The 21,172-nt window shown below is 34.8% G+C and overlaps 1 protein-coding gene across 4 annotated transcripts in view; it reads right to left on the bottom strand.

Moving 5' to 3' along the window:
- Window positions 1-21,172, bottom strand: part of TMTC3 (transmembrane and tetratricopeptide repeat containing 3) — a 48,530-nt gene that overhangs the window by 12,861 nt on the left and 14,497 nt on the right. For 3 of the 4 annotated variants that reach the window (XM_005679790.3, XM_005679788.3, XM_013963720.2), the window contains 7 exons: window positions 20,357-20,456; window positions 20,038-20,153; window positions 19,415-19,587; window positions 12,894-13,146; window positions 7,670-7,818; window positions 5,600-5,720; window positions 3,980-4,091 (listed from right to left, as the gene is read on the bottom strand). In XM_005679790.3, the coding sequence (XP_005679847.1) occupies window positions 3,980-4,091; window positions 5,600-5,720; window positions 7,670-7,818; window positions 12,894-13,146; window positions 19,415-19,587; window positions 20,038-20,153; window positions 20,357-20,456 (1,024 nt within the window). The remainder of the gene's footprint in view (window positions 1-3,979; window positions 4,092-5,599; window positions 5,721-7,669; window positions 7,819-12,893; window positions 13,147-19,414; window positions 19,588-20,037; window positions 20,154-20,356; window positions 20,457-21,172) is intronic. The other variant, XM_013963721.2, reaches the window with a different exon arrangement.

Genomic DNA, 21,172 nt, shown 5'->3' with positions numbered 1-21,172 from the left:
GATTTTAAACTAAACATCCATAATTACATCCACTGATAAAGAACTCACCTGTCAATGCAGGAGACACCAAAGACGTGGGTTTGATCCCTGGGTTGGGAAGACTCCCTGGAGGAGGGCATGGCAACCCACTCCAGTATTCTTGCCCAGAGAATTCTATGGACAGAGGAGCCTGGAGGGCTACAGTCCATGAGGTCGCAAAGAGTTGGATATGAATGAAGCTAACTAGCACTCTAGCTGCTGCTGCTGCTGCTAAGCTGCTTCAGTCAGGTCTGACTCTGTGCGACCCCAAGGACGGCAGCCCACCAGGCTCCTCCTCCCTGGGATTCTCCAGGCAAGAACACTGGAGTGAGTTGCCATTTCCTTCTCCAATGCATGAAAGTGAAAAGTGAAACTGAAGTTGCTCAGTTGTGTCCAACTCTTAGCAACCACATGGACTGCAGCCTACCAGGCTCCTCCATCCAAGGAATTTTTCAGGCAAGAGTACTGGAGTGGGTTTCCATTGCTTTCTCCAACTTAGCAATAGCATACAGCTCTAAACACAATTTCATTCAGTTTCAACAATATGATGAGATAGAAATTACTATGCAATTTAGGATAAGTCTGAAGGGGCCTAAATACCATCCTTAGTCTCGAAGTCCCTGCATGCCTGACATAAAGATGACTTTGCTTTTCTAAAAACTCCCAGAATGAACCTAAAAGGCTTTAGAAAGCAATGAATTAAAACTGCCAGAGTTAGTGACTGCTGACTGTGTATACAACTGCGCTAGATGACGCAGTAGGTGTGAAGATGAGCCAGATGTTCACGCGACCCCTAGGGAGCTCCACAGTTCAAATGTAACACACATATTTTAAATGAATAAACATTTTAAATAAACATTTAAATACCAGGTATCACAGGAAAGATACGAAAGTTGTAAGGAGTCCTGAAGATGAGAAACATTTGCTCTAATTGGAAAGACAGAAGGGTTTCTTTTCCCCCTCTAATAAGATCACTGACTCGATGGGACATGAGTCTGAGTGAACTCCGGGAGTTGGTGATGGACAGGGAGACCTGGCGTGCTGCGATTCATGGGGTCGCAAAGAGTCGGACACAATTGAGCAACTGAACTGAACTGAATTGAAGAGGAGAAGCCATGTGAGATGGGTTGCAAGAGATGCATAGGATATGGTGGACGGTAGATCGGATGGAAAGGGAGAAGAGAGGAATTCTAAGTTCAAACATGTTCTAGGTTCAACATGAACAAATGCAAAAAGGTGAGGAAGCCCACCACACATGCCCTGTATTTCAAGAAAAAACTAAACTGCATGAAGAGCCATGGGAGATAAAATTGGAAAGATGGCCAGACCATCAGTTATATATTTCTACAACATTCTCTAACTAGAATTCAGCTTTGCCTTGGGAAAACTGGTAGTTTTTCCAAGCGATGACTGTGATCTTTTTATCTTTTGCAACACTGGGCCTGGAGTTAAGTGTCCTCCTAGAACCATACCACTTGCAGACCACTGCCACTCTTTAAAACCACTCCTTTCTGAATTTCAGGTCATTAAACTCTGTTAACCACTATCCCTCCTTATTGTAGTGACCAATTGCAAGCTTCTGGTTCCTTGTTATTCTCACCTTCTCTCCAACATCATACAGTTGTCAAAATTCTTTCGTGGTTTCAAATCTACGTAAGGTGTATCTTCTAATACTTGCTTTGATATCCTTTTTTCCAATTATTTTCACCCTCATTCTCCTTTAACTAGTCAATTCAATGGTCACAGTCTTGTCCAGCAGAAGCAAAGGGAGCCATGCACAGCACCCCCACCCCGCCAAGTATATTGAGAACTGTGTGTGTGTGGAAGTACTCTTTGGTTATCATGCTGAATGGAAAGTAATGAGTTTATTGGGTAGGTGGGGGCCATATTTGGTACATACCCTGCAATACAGACAGTTCTGCATGCTTGAAAAGCCAACAGCATTTCTACTGAAAACAAGCAATGCTCCAGCTAGATCCTCCTCAGAAACCAACAATTTCAGATCTATAAACCACTGATCTGATCATCTTTTCCTCATGTTTCACCCTCTCTCACATCTCTTCATTACCAGCTTAGACTATGTCTCAATATTCCCTTAACCCTTTGTTTAGTAACACATCTGACAAAATCCTAATCCTGTTTAACCAAATTCTCTGTGCCTGCCTATACTATATATATAGTAGTGGGAGAAAAACATAACCACATCAACTGGTTAAAGTGGAGAGTGAAAAAGTTGGCTTAAAGCTCAACATTCAGAAAACGAAGATCATGGCATCTGGTCCCATCACTTCATGGGAAATAGATGGGAAACAGTGGAAACAGTGTCAGACTTTATTTTGGGGGGGCTCCAAAATCACTGCAGATGGTGATTGCAGCCATGAAATTAAAAGACGCTTACTCCTTGGAAGAAAAGATATGACCAACCTAGATAGCATATTCAAAAGCAGAGACATTACTTTGCCGACTAAGGTCCATCTAGTCAAGGCTATGGTTTTTCCAGTGGTCATGTATGGATGTGAGAGTTGGACTGTGAAGAAGGCTGAGTGCTGAAGAATTGATGCTTTTGAACTGTGGTGTTGGAGAAGACTCTTGAGCGTTCCTTGGACTGCAAGGAGATCCAACCAGTCCATTCTGAAGGAGATCAACCCTGGGATTTTTTTGGAAGGAATGATGCTAAAACTGAAACTCCAGTACTCTGGACACCTCATGTGAAGAGTTGACTCATTGGAAAAGACTCTGCAATACAGACAGTTCGGCATACTTGAAAAGCCAATCCCTGGATGCTGGGAGGGACTGGAGGCAGGAGGAGAAGGGGACGACAGAGGATGAGATGGCTGGATGGCATCACTGACTCGATGGACGTGAGTCTGAATGAACTCTGGGAGTTGGTGATGGACAGGGAGGGCTGGCGTGCTGCGATTCATGGGGTCGCAAAGAGTCGGACACGACTGAGCAACTGAACTGAACCTCAAGAAGGGTGTTACAGCTGCTTGGCAATCACACTGCATTTGCCTAGTCTATATATTTTCCTAGATCTTCGTTTCCCAACATGTGATTCATGGGCTAAGTATCACCTAGGAACTTATTAAAAATGGAGAACCTCAGGCCCTACTCTAAATCGCTATACACGAGAACATGCACCATTAGATCTCCAGGTGACTCACACACACAATAAAGTTTCTGAAGCCATGTCCTAGATGACTACTTCAGACTCTCTCCTGGTCTTAGATCTCCAGAACGTCCTCTCCCTTCCCCACACTCTACTGTTGATTCTGCTTTCTATGTCACTGAGAAAACAAGCAAACAAAGAATAACTTTCAGAAGTTATTTGTCTATTATTCACCTGCCTATCTGTATCCGTGTTTCTATACTCTGCTTTCTCTGTTACTATATGGTAACTACTGGTTCAGCTGACTGAAATCCTCATCCTGAGTACCAGATCCTAATTATCTATTCTCATCTATTCAAGAACACTGATCCTTTACTCCGTTCCCCAACCTTGAATTACTACTTTGCAGAGCTTCAATGCACTAGTCACATACATGCCTTGTTTCTTTCATCTTTAAAACCAAAACCAAAAAAAAACCCCCCAAAAAAACAAAAACCCCCAGCATCCTACTACCCTCTCTTGACCCCATACTCAACACCAACATTTCTTATCAGTTTTAATATCAACTGTCCCAGTTCTTCTTCTACTCTAATAGGCCTTTGTATCTATCACTCCACCAAAATTGCTCATCAGTGCCATCCAACAAATCTGTTTTAAAAACATCCCTAAATGTCTGATATAAATAGCTCTAACATATAACCCAGTCAAAAAATAAGCCAGCACCAAACATAGTATTCAAGTCAGTTGGAATAAAGCTTGAAAATAAACTCCACCTACTTTCTACAAATATAATCAAATTTTCAAAAAGAAAACAAACTATTAACAACAGCTTTATTAATCAACAATGCTTACCTGGCTGAACATGCGTAGCCTGTAAGAAGTATTTCAAAGCTCTCTCAAAGTTTTTTTCATTTTCCAAAGCATGACCCACATTATTCCATAATTTGGCATTATTTTTATTTACCTTAAATACAGAAGGACAGATAGAAATTAGTTAAATTTTAAAAAATGAGTCTAATTAACACAGGTTTTGTTTGGTATACTATTAGGAAAGGAGTACTCCACAGAAATGTCTATGAATGGATGAAGGTAGTTCAAAGGTACAAACTTCTGAGTTATAAGTAAGGTCTAAGGATGCAAATATATAGAACAGGGAATACAGTTAACAGTACTACATTGCATGTTTGAAAATTGATAAGAAAGTAGATTTTAAAAGTTCTCATCACAGAAAAAAAAGTAACTCAATGAAGTGATGGATGTTAATTTATTCTGGTAATTGTTATATACATATATATCTAAAAATAATTATATTATACACTTTAAAGTTAAGATGAAGTTATATGTCAATTATATCCCCAAAAAACTGGAAGTCATTCAGATTTCAGAAAAAAAAAAAAGTGCAGGTACGTGTATGTGCATATGCATATGTATAACTCCATATATATAACTCCAATTAACACAGATAACTGTCTGATATATTATTAGGAATAGAGTGTTGTATGGAGATGAAGAAGGGGTCAAAATGAAAACTGCTTCATGAAATTTAACCTCTCCTCCCCTTCAACATCAACATGCTAAAACTTCAGTTCATCTATTTTATATATTAAAATTTTACTTCATCAAAGCATAGAGTTGTTTGAAAATTCCTGCTCTATTATTTATAGTCTTTTGGGAAAGAAGGAATTTGCACGAGAGAATATGTTTAAACACTGCACTGATGACTTATTTTGAGGCTTGACATAAAGCTATTTATGCAATCTATTAGAGTAATGGGAACTGTGCAGAGTACAGAAACAGCCAAAAAGGAAATTAAGAGTTTAAAGATTTGAAGAAATGGAGCAACTGAAAAAAATCTTTGCTTATAACTTTTACAGAAAACAAATCATATGATTTTTAAAAAGAACTTTTCTCATTTATATTGTCCATTCCATAGAGATGCACCATCCCTCCTTTCTGCCAGTTCCTATCTTTCCTATAGTTTTATAACCATTGGCTATCCTCAGTATGATAGGGTGCCATTTTCTGCCATGTATTTTATTTCATTGAATCTAAGATGCCACCAGTTACAAGGCTCATCGTTATCATAAATATCATTAAGAAACAAAAAGGTCACTAATTGTAAGATGCCTTTCAGTGTAAGATTTATTCTGATTTCAGACATGTTAAAAGGTTACAAAAAAAGTACACCTTAAGAACAAATGAAACAGAGTATTCACATTTAAACATTTTATCATTTCAGTGTCTAACAACTGTATAGCATTTGGGGAATTATTCATATATGCTCCAGACATACAACTAAATACTATTCAGAGCACTGGTTATGGTATAATTATACAAGGAACAAATTATTTTTACTAATTTTTTGGTGAAGTATTTAACATTGAGAATTGTCAAGTTAAAAGTAAAGTTAGAACACCGTAGCAGAAATGGCAATAAGAAATAATTGGTGATATATTTTGAATAACATTTTACCTTCAAGGCTGACATAAACAGCGTATATTCAGACTCCCAATCCCAATTCCTGTGGAGTGTTTTTAAGGCATGAGTGAATATCACCAAAGACAGACAAACCCAGGATAACTTTTTAAACACACTGTTTAAGGAAGAAAAAACAGAACAAAAAAACATTGTCTTCATCACCAAAAAGAGGTAAGAAATATGTTAAATATCTCTAAATGTTGTGTTTGAATTTACTCTAAAGACTAGGGACTGTTCTAATAATCATCCAGCTTGAGAGAGAATAACACCAAAAAAATTAAATATTATAAACAGTACTGTATAAAGCTCAATGACAAAAAACTGATAAACCAGATTTTTAATTGTGACTTCTTAAGAGTTCTTTTGTATCATTACCTATAACCTGAATACTCTTAGTTGTGTTTATAAAGGGTCAATCTCATCCCTGGCTATATTTAAAAACATTACCGCTTACAATATACACCACAGGTTATCATGATATCCTTCGAGGAATCTTACTCTTCTGTGTGTGTGTGGCTGTGCTGGGTCTTCGTTGCTGCGTACAGCTTTCTTTGGTTGTGGTGTGCAGGCTTCTCAATGTGGTGGCTATTCTTGCTGCAGAGCATGGACTCCAGGGCATGTGGGCTCAAAAGTTGCGGTGCACGGGCTTAGCTGCCCTATGCATGTGGGATCTTAGTTCCTGAACTAGACTGAATGTGTCCCGTGCATTGGCTGAGGGATTCTTAACCAGTAGACCACCAGGGAAGTCCCAGAATTTTACATTTTAAAAAGCTAGAACTATTCATTAAAAGTCATAGTAAAATTAACCCTTTATAAAATAGAGGCAAATTACTTACATAGCTTTAGGTTAATCACTTGGGACACAATCTGTCACTTACAAAATGATCGTTATACTTCAATAATCACTATGATCTTATTTGGTATTAGTAGTATTAATGTTCTTTGAGCTTTTGCTTTTTGCCTCAGTTACAGAGTTCTGTTTCTTTCATTTTGATAGATCCACTTAATCAGGATAAGAATGCATGGATCAGAAGGACCATGGACATGAGAGATAGTCAGATATAAATTTAAATCAAGACTCTGCTGTTTACTAGCTGTGTGGTATTGTGTAATTCAGGTAACTAATATGAGCTTCAATTTTCAAATGTGCCAAATGAAGTTAAGGGATGTCTAGATTAAACGAGAAAACACATCTACATAGTGTATTACAGAGCTGGCACACGGGAGGCACTACAAGATTGGCAGTGATTATAACTGGATACATCTATGAGAAAGCTTAGAGTGAAAACTGTAGTAATGGATGAGATCGTTAGGGAGAACATGCAATGTGAGAAAAACAGCTATTTGTAAAACTCTAAGAAATAAAAAAACATTTAAAGAGCTGGTACAACAGGAACAATCTGAAAAGAGGTTGAGGAGAAATGAGCACAGGTGGTGGAGAGTCAGGACAGAGACTTTCACAGCTGCCAGGGAAATACACTTTAAACCAAGCACTGATTAGATTTACCCACCAGACTCAATGTGTTACACGACAGTAAAGTGATGAAGACAGAAGTCAATTCTGTGGGTTGAAAGGGGACGGGAAAGTAAGGAAAAAGAAAGTGACTATTTTTTCTATATACAGTCAGTGATTATTCTGTTCCTTAGCAGTGAGTTTAAGGCAACTAGAACATGGTGGTTTCTATGAAGCAAGAAATTGCATATTGCTTTCTATATGCACTTTACATGTATTAATCCAATATGACTCATTTAAGAAGACTGTATCTTAGTTCATTACATATGAAAGCAGCAATGATCATTTGAAACTTTAGTCTTGATAATGTTCTTTGTAGCATCTGCATCTGAATGAAAATCTCTTATGTGTTAGACTGTAAAATAAAATTATAGAAATATGAGGAAAAACATAGATAAGGTAGGAGTTAGTGAGCTAAGAAGACTCTCAATGTGAAAAACAAAAAGGTATAAAAGATAACATAAAAACAGAATAAACATTTTAAACACTTAAATGCATCATACTAAATTCTACAGTTAGTAAGCATTAAATGCACTAACATTTTCATTCACCTTTTGTTTGATATTTTCTGCCATCCATGGGCTACCAAAATACAGAACCCCATGCTAGGAACATATAGTACTCGCTCAGCAACAACAAATCCAACTGGGAAAAAAAGATTTGATGCAGGAATAAATGGTAATGCCATTAAACAAAGCGCCTACAAAGAGAAAAAAGATAATTTATTAAATTAAATAATATACCCACATCAACAGTCAAATCCAAATATTTAATCATTTAATCTGGACAATGTACTGGTGGATCAATTTTAATAACACTATAAAGAATACTGATTTAAACATAAAGGAAACTTAAGGATGGTAACAATAAACATGAGGATGTATGTCAGCAAGGTGAGATGAAGTCTTCCTAAATACCAGAGCTTACACCTCAGCCTCATCAGATAAAAAATGTATGGCAAACCCAATACAGTATTGTAAAGCAAAATAAAGTAAAAATAAAAATTAAAAACAAAACAAAAAATATATCTAAAAAAAATTAGTAATTTTTATATATCTAACTAATGTGCGCAAAGAGTCATACACGTGTGACTGAGCAATTAACATTTTATGTAACTTATGTGCCCGTGGTAAAAATAAACTGACAGGAAAAGATATCAGTACTACTATGTGTAAGGTATACTGGAAATTGATAAGCTATGTTTCAGACAAGACAGTAGACTACTTCTACATGTTACTTCAGCGTTGCTCTGCATAGTATTCTGATGGGTCACATACATTTAACAGACTTAGTATATGTATAAAAATAAAACTGGCCCCTTTAAATAGTCATTTATTCCATAAGAATTTCTAAATTTCCAACACTGTGTACTGTGTTAGAAATAAACATCACAAAATGCTTAGATGTTTTTGCCATTTTGAAAATGGGATGGCATATGGTTTCCAGATTACAGTCATTGCAAAAGATAAGACAAAATAACTAGCACACAAATAACTTATGGAAAGAAATAAGCTGGTTGTCAGTAGGATATCTGTTTCCATGGACATCTGCTTCCATATTCTGTTACTCTGATTTGTTTTATAGTACCTTGTGCAATAAACACATTGTTTTTTCAATTTCAGAAGTCTGAGAGTCTTCTAACAGTTTGAGAGGAAGCAATGCTTTTTATTATACTTTACTACTGAAAATCGATGTAGAGATGTAAATAGTGAAAAGAATACTTTCTCTATGAATCACAAATTAATAATTTGTAATGATCCAACACTGAATCTGAAGAAAAGCACTACCATCAAACTGCTCACTATTATCAATTTATAAGTCTGAAATTTTAGTGCTTTTTAGTCAAAAAGGTAAAACATTAAGTGTGCATAATTCACTTTCCACTTCCCAGAAATGTTTGACAAAAACAACCAGGTAGCTGTGAAACAGAGGTATTTGTCCCTAAATACACGATCCTCTTTAAAAAAATTCCCTGTTAATTCATGGATACCCTAAGGCAATTTCATTTGAAAGAATAAAAAGTGTTAAATTCATCCAAAGAGGCATCATGGATTGATGAATAAGTTACACAAAAAAAGAAAAGCCATCTCTCAAAAAAAAACTATTGATTCTTCAATAAGAAATGTCTCAATGATTAACTTACTCAGATGTTCTAATACACTGTTAATGTATGCCAACCAAGTTAACTATAATGCAACATCTTCTCAGAGAGTGGAAAGAGCGAAGAGTTCTGGAGGCAAATCTGTTTCACTTTTTATAATAAGGTAAAGTACTCCAATCACCTTGTGACTCCATTTTTTAAAATAAATAAACAGGATTATTAACTACTTATACTATTGAGATAAACATGACATCTTATTTATTAAGTGCTTAACATACCTGGTGCTTGGTAGACATTCCTTTGGTCTACTTACCTCTTTCAGATATCTTCAAATAATATGACCATTAAAAACAGTATTTTAGTTTTATACATACATATTAATTCATTTTCAGACTATTTTCTATTATAGATTATTACAAGCTATTGAATTTTTTATGTATAGTACCAATTGTTTGTATCTGTTAACCCTATACTCCTAATTTATCCCACTTCTTTCCCTTTCCCTTTTTTACATTGCTAAATTGCTAAGAGTCCTGTCCAACTCTTTCGTGATCCCATGGACTGTAGCCTGCCAGGCTCTGTCTACGGGATTTCCCAGGCAAGAATACTGGAGTGGGTTACCATTTCCTACTCCAGGGGATCTTCCTGACCCAGGGATCAAACATGCGTCTCCTGGGTGTTGCACTGGCAGAGAGATTCTTTACCACTGAGACACCAAGGAAGACCCTTCTCCTCTGGTAGCTAAGTTTGTTTTCTACAGAACTAACACAGTATTATAAATTGACTCTATTTTAATTTCAAAAAATTTAACAGTATGTTTAGGACTATATTTAAAGCAGTTATACCTGAAGTCATAAGGGTTCCTTTTTTATACATATAAAATATAACATAATTAATGTAAATCTATGTTAACTTCATTGGCAATATCCTTTCTATTTTTTATTCAGTTTGCACCATACAAATTATTTTAATTGCCAAAACTTTCTATTTAACTACTCTTCATTTTGCTTTTTAGTAGAAACTCACTTTTGGATGTATTCTACCATGTATGCGCTTCATTTTTATTTTTGTGAGCTGCAAAGCACTATAAGACAAAGTCCCAAAGCAAAAATAAATCTGTATCATCATAAATTCATGATCAACTTCAAATTAAATCCTTAAGACTGCTCAAGATTCTAGGTTTCTTTGGTAGGCTCACTCTCACTCTCTTTTACTATTTTCAATCTTGACTATTTTTCTCAAATTTCTGACCTATGTCACTTTTAGGAGGTGACTACACTACCAAACTTTCAGAAAAAACAAAAGCGATAAAACAAGAATTTCTTTAATTCTCTGCTACTAAATCTATTAACATCTACATTCATGACCATTTCCATCCTTCCTATAACCTAAGCAGTGTTTCCATCTATCTGAGGCCAAACCTGAGCTCTATACCTCTAATCTTACTATCAATCAGCTTTTCTTTCATTTACCTAATCACTTTCTTATATCAACTTTCTATGCTAAAAATGTTCTTGCCTTTCCAACCTTAAAAATCTTCTCCTTTGAAAATATTATCTTTAAATTATCTTAACCATTCATTATGACCCTTAGGTATAAAACAAGTTCCCATATTCTTAGGGAAAGATTTTTGTGGACATGGATTACAAGCAGTCGGTTGTAACCTCACTTAACGTTTCAACTCAAAGAGCATGTTTTTGTATGCAAATCCATTAGTGATATCTCTGTGTATAAAGGTCAGCCAACTGAGTACTCCAATGAACGTGATTCTAAAAGCCAACCAAGCAAGTCTTCCCCCCAATATCAACCCACTTCAGCCTCAAAAGGTCCATCAATTCCAGGTCTCTATGCTTCCCTCAAGCCCTGATCCCCCAATAAAAGATCAGTTGCTTTGTTATACTTGAAGCCATTGCCTGACTGGCTATCTTCTCTAAATTAGACCTTGTCTCCTTCTTTGAAATATTCAGTTAAATCATTCCTAAAGGTTACCTACATTAGCAACCTTCCCTTCCTCATCTTCTAATCAAATCACTCCACAGATAAAAATTTAAGTAACTACATAAAAGAAATCAAATTCAACTGATCTCATTCACTACTTGACAGCAACTGTTGGTGTCAACCATTCTTTCCAGAACGTTTTCCTATCTTTCTGTCCATTTGGTCTATTTCCTATTTGGTACTCTTGCCTGGAAAATCCCATGGATGGAGGAGCCTGCTAGGCTGCAGTCCATGGTGTCGCCAAGAGTTGGACATGACTGCGCAACTTCACTTTCCCTTTTCACCTTCATGCATTGGAGAAGGAAATGGCAACCCACTCCAGTGTTCTTGCCTGGAGAATCCCAGGGACAGGGGAGCCTGGTGGGCTGCTGTCTATGGGGTTGCAGAGTCAGACACGAGCAGCAACAGCTATTTGGTTTATTTTCCTTTACACAATACCTAAATATGGAAGCTTTTCAAGAGTGACTGAGATATAGCCTTCTTCTCTATTCAGCCTCTTCAACTATATATTGAGGGAAAATTAAGAACAAATAGTCTAAGGCATGCATTAGGTGTATGAATTAACTTCTATGCATCTAGAATGGTGATAGCTAGTTACCACCTCTAAGAGATGTAACAAAATCCCAGTTGAGAAAGGCTGCTCTATAACCTCTCCAAAGGTCGTCTTCTTTACATCTTGCTTTCAATTACTATCTCTATGGCAACTGTCAAATTACTCTGTGGCAATTTATCAAATCTCTATGTGTATCTCAGGCTTTGCCACAGAAGTCCAGGCACAAAGCGCCATTCAAAATCTCCGTTAGAAAATTTCAGACACCTCAAACTCAACAGGTCCATACTAGTAAATATGATCTTTCTTCAAACCCTATATTCTTTTAAATTTCTCTAGAATGTGAGTTCTTTGGTAATGGGGGCCCTGTATTTCTTTTTACCATCTCAGTGGCTAAAATGCTACCTGATACATAGGCTACAAATCAAAATCTTTATTGAATGAATAAATGAATCTAGTGGCTGCAGCCAGAATACACTTGCCAAGTATTAAAGGCACTTTCTGGCATACAGTAAAATCTTAAGAAAATGTTCAAGATGATTATTTTCTTCCATAATTTAAAGAGGCAACACAATTATGAGTAAGAAGTGAGGGCAGAGCTAAGAGAACTGGAAACAGATCTCATAAAAACAAAAAAGACTTAATAATCAGAATTCTCTGAACACAGTAAGAAATACCTCAGGGAGTAATGAAAGTTTTGGCAATGAAAAATAAAGAGCTATGCATTTCTAGGGGCTTATCTTACATGATCCTCTTTCCTGTGCCAAGAAAACAAAGAAGTATACATTATACTGAATAATTCATTTCTTTAAAAGGGTGTATAACCTAGTGGGGTAAAGGTAAGAAATATAAAAAAATAATGCTAAAAAGGATGCTCCATGATTTCAGAGTCCCCATCAAATTAGGGAAATTCATAATCACTCTTTGTGTCACATGCTGAATGTGCAGCATTAATTAAATTCTGACATAAAATTATAGGATAGCCTAAAATAAGTTCATAAATTAGGATGACATGAATAAAGACAGACAGCAGTTTTACAAAGATGCTTCTGAAAAACTAAAGGCACTCAATTAATAAACTAATCCTGTATTTAGTATTATCTGAAAATTTAAGAAACTTTCTTACCATTAAAACAGTCTTGGAGGAATTACTAGGATATCTGAGACTAAATACTCCCAAAGCTCCCAAAAAGCAAAAAAAAATAAATGTGGCAAGATTTCGAACATCTAGAAATGACTCTATCAGTGGTATTGTTCCCATGGTCCAATCACAGCAGAGCTCTGAAGGATTTAATAGAAGCCAAGCATTCACAGGAAGCAGGTAGTTAAAAGTTAGCTGCCTTGTAGGAGTTGGGCTTACAGCAGCTGGGTTATCAAACCTGTATAGAGAATGAAAAAAAAAATTACTGAAATTAAAACACTTTAAACACAAAGTTAATATATAAAAGATACAAATACTGAACAATAATAAAAACAGCATTTTACATGTAATCTTGTTAAAGACATAAACTTTTTATGGATACCTTAGATTCTTGCCTGAGTTCAAATTTCTTTATGAAATGTCTAATTAAGAGGTATGATATTTATGAAGAACTATTTGAGGGGCAAGTAGGTTACCTATTTCTAGTTTATTATGAGAATGATTCAGACAGGTATTCTATAATATTACGACATGCTGCAGAAATGCTTTTATTAAATTATGGCTTTCTGCTTCAACATCATAAGAAATGTTTTGTATGATTCATTGCTGTATGTGTTGTATGAATGCTTCTGAGAACACTAATGTTTTCCTTTAAGAGATGTTTCTTTCATCACCAAATGCTAATGAGAATTGTTTTCTAGAAAGAATTACTATGTTTTCTCTTGTCACAAACAGAGAAAACTAAATCACCTATGCGCTTTTTCTTTTTGACTTCTACAGAGCTAAAAACCAAATTCTGGTACAGAGTAGTAACTGCACAGCCTTATGGAACATTTTATTTGTGCTCTACTTAATACAAACTTATATCCTAGTTTATATAGGCCGTGATGTATTATTAGTCTGTTTACCGCAAACTAAGTCATATCATTTTTTAAAAGTACATTTAAATTAATCATTTCAGATTTTTAATTCTTTACACTATGTTTTAAATTGTATTAAGATATCTAAATTGTGTTAACATACAGTTGTTTAAATCTTCCCTGGTGGCTCAGTTGGTAAAGAATCCGCCTGCAAGTTAGGTCCAATCCCTGGGTCAGGAAGATCCCCTGGAGAAGGGACTGACCACCCACTCCCGAATTCTTGCCTGAATTCCATGGACAGAAGGAGCCTGTGAGCTACAGCCCATGGGGTCACAAACAGTTGGACATGACTGAGTATTTCCTTCCTCTAACAGAGTTGCTTAAAAACCCAATTCTTATTTTAAAATGAGTAAGTCAAGGAAAAATCAATATCACTAATCTGACTTAGTCTGCTTAAAAATATCAACTGGTGAGAAAAATGAATTATTATTTGAACAAGTAATATTTTCTAAATTGTCATGCTGTGCTAAGTCAGTTCAGTCGTGTCCTACTCTTTGCAACCCTATGGACTGTAGCCCTCCAGGCGCCTCTGTCCTTGGGATTCTCCAGGCAAGAATACTGGAGTGGGTAGCCAATCCCTTCTGCAAAACTTTCATACTTCAATATATGCATGTATGAAAAATACTAATTCTTGAAAGTCAGGATTTGAATTCTCAACATGACCAACAAAACTGAACACAAAATCTTTTCCTGTCATCTACTTTTCAGAGTTCATTTAGAAAAATTAGCTGTTTATTTAGGATAAATTATTTGCTAATTGAACTTTAAAAGAATACATGTCAAAGCAAGTCTAATCATATTACAATCAACCTCATAGGATAACAGAATAAAATTTATGTAACACGAGTACATATACACATTTTAAAATGCTTATATTTGGAAAATACAGTGTTAAACATAACATACTCCATATATCCATCCACATATATATAAACAATAAATACATTCACACCTATAAGGCATATTTTCATATTATAGAACTAGAGATGCAAAACAGTTGATTCAAATTCCCTAAAACAAATGATAAACAGGAAACATTAAGACTAAGGAGTGAAGAAGGAAATACAAAATATCTATCTACAATTCAATCTGTTTTCCACACTATTATGCTTAAATGAGTTTTTAGTTTAGCATGGCTAGACTCAGAAGTAAAAATTCTGGAAGTAAAAAGTAACTATTCTTTATAGAAAAAAATGCTATTAAGGATAATTATTATACAATGGAATATTACTCAGACATAAAAGAACAATGAAATAATGCCATTTACACCAACATGGATAGACCTAGAGATTAGCATACTTGGTGAAATAAATTAGGTAGAGAAAAACAAATATGATATCACTTATACATGAAATCTAAAAGATGATACAAATGAACTTATTTACTAAAAAGAAAGACTCACAGACACAGAAAACAAATATATGACTACCAAAGGGGAAAAGGTGAGGGAGGGATAAATTAGGAGCTTGGATTTAACAGATATACCTTACTATATATAAAAGAGATAAACAACATCCTATTGCGTAGCAAAGGGAACTATATTCAATATCTTGTAATAACCTATAGAGGAAAAATATTGGGATTTTGTTTTTAAAAAAGTTTTTGCATGTAATGTCAGTCACTTGAATACAACTATGAATAGGCAACTTTATAAATTTTCTTTTAAGCTTTGGATGAGTGAGGTGAAATGGAAAAATGCTATGAGAGCAGGAAAAAAAAGATAAGAATGTTAAAATTCAGTATAACTTTTGCTTCTAGCTTTAAACAAACTAAAAAAATGGAAAATTAAAACTTCCTTTAACTTTCTAAGCATCAAGCAAAGAAGGACAATAACACTTGATTGATAATAAAACAAACACAAAAAACAGATGAGGGGAGCCCTATCTAAAGAGTTTAGAACTTGGATAGATTTTTAGTCTGTGCAGCAGCAAGAGAGAATCTGAGTAGAGACCATTTGCATCCCTAAATTGAGAAGATGGAGCTGGGAACCCTAGAAATCCAGGGGGGTTAAAATTAGCAAGCAGAAAACTGTTGAGAAAGATAACTCATATCTGTAAAGGTTCTCTCTCCAGTTTTCAGTACTAATGAGAACTGATCAGCATATATATACAGAAAGAAATACCTAAAGACAGTATAGTGGGTTGATTTCCGTCTCCCCAAAGTTTATGTCTACCCAAAACCCCAGAATGTGACTTTATTAGCAAGAAAGTCTTTGTCAATGCAGTTATAGTAAAGATGAGGTCATGCTGGATTAAGAGTGGGCCCACTATCCAATGAGGGCATAGTGACCCATCTAGTACTCTTCCCTGAAGAATCCCCATGGACAGAGGAGCCTGGCAGGCTGCAGTCTACTGGGTCACTGCACGACAAAGCACAGCACAGCACCATCTAATGACTGATGTTCTTATACAAAGAAGAGAAAATACAGAGAAACAGACGGGGAAAAAGGCTAGGTAAAGATGGGGCAGATTACAGTGATATAGCAACATGTCAAGGAATGTCAAAGATGGCCAGCAACCGCCAGAAGCTAGGAAAAGAGGCATAGAACAGATTCTTTCCCAGAGCCTTCAGAAGGAACCAGCTGTGCCTGATACCTTGATTGTTGGACTCTGGCCTCCAGCACTGTGAGAGAATAAATCCCTGCTCTTTAAGCCACTCAGTTTCTGGTAAATTATTACAGCAGGTCTAGGAAAATACAGTTTGGAAAGTACCTTCTGAAAGGATCAGATATAAGCTCACAACTAGGAACAGTTCTTCAGCACCGGAGTGGAAATCCTCATAATGCAAAGTCTATCAAGTGGAGAGGTCAGAAGGGCCTTGTGTCAGCAAGGGAGCAAAATTAGCCCTATCCTAAATGTTGCTATGCTTCCCAGGTGGCTCAGTGGTAAGAACCTTCCTACCAATGCAGAAGTGGGTTCTATCCTTGGGTAGGGAAGATACCCTGTAGAAGTGTTAACTCACTCCAGGATTCTGGCCTGAAAATCCCATGGACAGAGGAGCCTGGCAGGCTACAGTTCATGGGGTTGCAAAAAGAGCCAGACACGACTTAGCTATCAAATAACGACAAACACTGCTATGGTCTCCTAAAACAAAGCTTAAAAACAAGACTTGAAGATGAAACATCTTTCAAATAACTTACATGCATCTGAGAACAATGCTCTACAATATTTGTAGGAATACATTAGGTAAAATCAGATACAGTACCTATTAGAAAAATTACCAAGCATGTGAAGAGGTAGAAAAATACAATCCGTGAGGAGAAAAATTAATTCAATCTAAACTGACCAAGAAATTACACAGATGATAAGACCAGTGGAAAAGGACATTAAAGTCCTAAAACAGTTAGAAACATGGGATACATACACATACACACACACACAAAGCTCAAACAGAACTCAAACAGAGATGAAAATGTCTGAGATGAAAAATAAAAGAAATTAAGGACAGATTAGACATGCAGAAAAAAATTAGTAAGCTTGAAGCTACAATGGAAGAAATTATCCAAAATGAAAACTGGAAAAATAGCTTTGGAGGGAAGAGGAATAAATACAGAGTAACAGTATTACTTCAAGAAGCCTAAAATACATGTAATTGGTGTCCCAGAGGAAGAAGGGAGAGGAAAGAAAAAATGTTTCAAGAAGTTTATAACTGAAACAATTCTAAAATGTACATGAAGAAAGACTTACATATTCTAAAAAGCTAAATTAACCTAAGCACAAGAAACATGAAGATAAAACAAATAGCAACTGAAAGCTTACAACTTTTGGCCATTTTCACCCAAACTGTGGTGTTAAGATAAGTCCTGAAGTTGCAATGTGCAGCATCATGACTGTAGTTAATAATACTGTATCATATATTTGAAAGCTGCTAAGAGTATAGATCTTAAAAGTTCTCATCAAAAGAAAAAAAAAACTTTTTGGTAATTATGTGTGGCGACAGATGTTGACTAAATTTATTATGGTAATCATTTGTGTGTGTATGTATATGATTAATTACGTTGTACACTAATACAATGCTATATGTCAATTATGTCTCAATGAAAAAATACAGAGAAGAGAAACAAAGATAAAGAGAAACTATTAAAAGCAAGGATTGAAAAAAAAAGACATACTACATGCAGAAACATCAAGATAAGGATGAAAAGATTTTCCGTTTAACGTAACACAAGCCACAGAATATAGAGTAATATTTTTAGATTAGTGAATGAAAATCAGCATTGTAGAATTCTACAAGGAAAATATCGTTCAAAAACAAAGGTAAAATAAAGGTATTACATATACCAAAGCTTAAAGAATTCATCACCAGCACGGTCCTACATGGTCAAGAAATGTCAAAGAAAGTCCTTCAGTCAGAAGGAAAAATGGTACCAGATGAAAATCTTGATCTAACAAAGGAAGAACACTAGAAATGGTAACTCTAGAGGGTAAAACAAAATTTTTTAAAAATTTAATCTCTTCCAAAGATAACTGTTTAAAGTAAAAATTAACAATGTATTGTGGCATTTATAATGTATACTCAATAAAAACATATGCAAATAGCACAAAGGCTATGTTATTATTTAAAATGTTTATATATAAACTTATTCATTGTATATGTATTTGTACTATATACACTGACATTTATCATTTATAGACATATAATTATAATATTCCTTAATAATAAATTGTGATAAACAAATGATGTAAACCAAAAAAAACCCTAAAGCAATCACTAAAAATACACAGCAAAGATTTATAGCTAATAAGCCAACAAGGAGATAAGAACGGAGTAATACAAAATATTCAATTCAAAACAGAGAAAAAATGGAACAAGGAACAGATGAGACAAAGAGAAAACAATTAGCAAGATGGCAGATTTACAGCAAACTGTATCAGACAACTGAACCTACCATTTAAAAGACAGATTATCTGACCAAACAAAAAAGGAAGACCCAACTATATGTAGCCTATAAAAAATCTACTTTAAATATAAAGATATAGACAGAGTTAAGAGGTAAAGAGATGAAAAAAGATAAACCATTTATCACTAACAAAAGACAGCTGGAGTAGTTATATTAACATAAGGAAAAGTGAATTTCTTAGTAAAGACTATTACCAGGGATAAAGAAGCTCATTTAATAATGATATAAGGATCAATTCATCAACAGGACATCAAAATCCTAAATATTTATATACTTTATTGTAGAGTTTTACAACAAATACAGGAAGCAAAAATTGACAGAACTGAGGAGAAATAGACAAATCAGTCAGTTTGTAACTCTGATCAGTTACAGTCAGAGATTTCAACATCCTTTTCTCAATACCTAATAGAACAAGTAGACAAAAATGACTAAGGATATGGAAGACTTAACACTTAACCAACTGGGGGATCATTATCTTGACTGATGCTTCCAAGAGTGTACATATATGTCAAAACCTATTAATCTGAACAGTTTAAATACATGAGGATTCTTAAAAAGTATAAATTATAACTCAATAGAGCTGTTAAAAAACCTTAATGCAAATCAAAAACTTTCTGCAACATTTGCAATCACTTAAAACTCAAAGTTAAAAAAGGAAAAAAACAAAAAGAACCAGAATTTCATACCTGGTGAACACTGGAAGTTGCGACTGAATAACCTGGACTCTAATCACAACAAGTAACAGTGTACTGAACATCAAGACAATGAGTTTTATTAGTGTCTGCAGCATAGACAATGGAATACTACCCTTTCCACGAAGAAACTGTCCAGCAGTAGTACATAACAATGGCAAAGTATACTAGAAAAAGAAAAAAAAAAAAGTAAAAAATAGCAATTTACTGTAATGTTTTCAACAACTGTACTTTCTAACTGCAAGATTAAATAAAAACTGACTATAATTATAAAATCAACATGGAACTGGTGGAACTGATAATGAATAAAACTGAGCCGAACAGTCTTCTCCAATAATGAATTATACTATACAGTATTACTGGGTGCTTTCCCAAACTGCCCAATAGTTCCTTTACTGAAACTTAAAAATCTGTCCTTAAAAAACTGAAGGTGTAATATAAAATGTTAAGTAATATTCAGTGGGTATGAAGGTAAAACATGCTTACTTTTTGCAAATTTTTGCTAAATATTATTGATAAAGCAATTTATATGATGCTACATTTAGAAAATAAATTCATTAGAATCTGATTCAAATAGTATAAAAGACAGCAACAAGGAAATTTATATTTCTCCTTACCCCTTGGGCAATAAATACTTCATATACACAGCAAATTCCCACAACTGTTATTCCTTGTTCTTTACACAGTGTTGCAACAGCCACTAAAAAAACTGTCAATGCAATTGGAGTCCACACTTCAATTCAGGAACAAAAGAATATAAACACACAAAAACAATTTTATAATATCATAACAGAATAAGACATCAATTAGATATTACTGAAAAACTTCAAATGTTGTAAGCAATTTCTGCTTTATATATTCAAAACAATACATTAAAATATATAATTTAATTGAGTTTTACAGTTAAAGGAAAAGTATTGAATATCAGACATTTACCTATGGAATTATCTGGTCCTTTTGATTTAGTATATGACAAAAATGCAGCTAGAAAAAAGATAGATGACAGAAGTTCTGCTCTTCCTACAACACCTGTTACCTAGAAAGGGAAAGGCAGGGGGGTCCATATTAACGAAAAGCATTTTGAAATTTTAACTATATATAATTGCAACAGCAGTTTAATTAGAAATTAAGCTGCTATAACTTATCAAGTGCGTATTTCTGTTTTATAGGTATTTCTTGAGTGCCCTCATGTGGTGAATTTGTGTATCTTACATAAAAATGTATTCATCACTAACTATAATAGCTTTTATTATTTTAACTATCAATACTTATAGACTCCGAGGAAGTTGCAGAAATAGTAGAGGTCCTGTTTACCCTTTACCCAGCTTCCTTCAATAGTAACATCTTACAAAATTATATAGTATACCATCTAGACTTAGTTCTAAATTTGTTTTTAAATACAAGTGTTCTTAAAATATAAATGTATAATAAACTCAATACAATGCATCATATCTCACAAATAAAACCTGGAAAGTTTAAAAAGACAATACATTTAAAATATCCTTTTAAACTCAAAAAAATTTCAATATAAAATCCCCCCAAACTCCCTTTAAAGTGTTCTGAACTCACTATAAAACTTAAAACAACCTATCATTTTTGTAGATGTATAGAAAAATGTTCAGTTAGATACCAAAAGGTTCAGGATATTGGGAGAGACACACAACACCCCTGCAACACACAAACACAACTCTGCAAAATTTAAACACACAGACTACTGTTTCAAACTAAAAGCTTGTAATAAAACAACTGAAT

The sequence above is a fragment of the Capra hircus genome, chromosome 5, assembly GCF_001704415.2.
Source record: "Capra hircus breed San Clemente chromosome 5, ASM170441v1, whole genome shotgun sequence".
Lineage (NCBI taxonomy): Eukaryota > Metazoa > Chordata > Mammalia > Artiodactyla > Bovidae > Capra > Capra hircus.
Note: the sequence above shows the minus strand (reverse complement) of the source record. Positions and strands in the feature narration are given on the sequence as shown.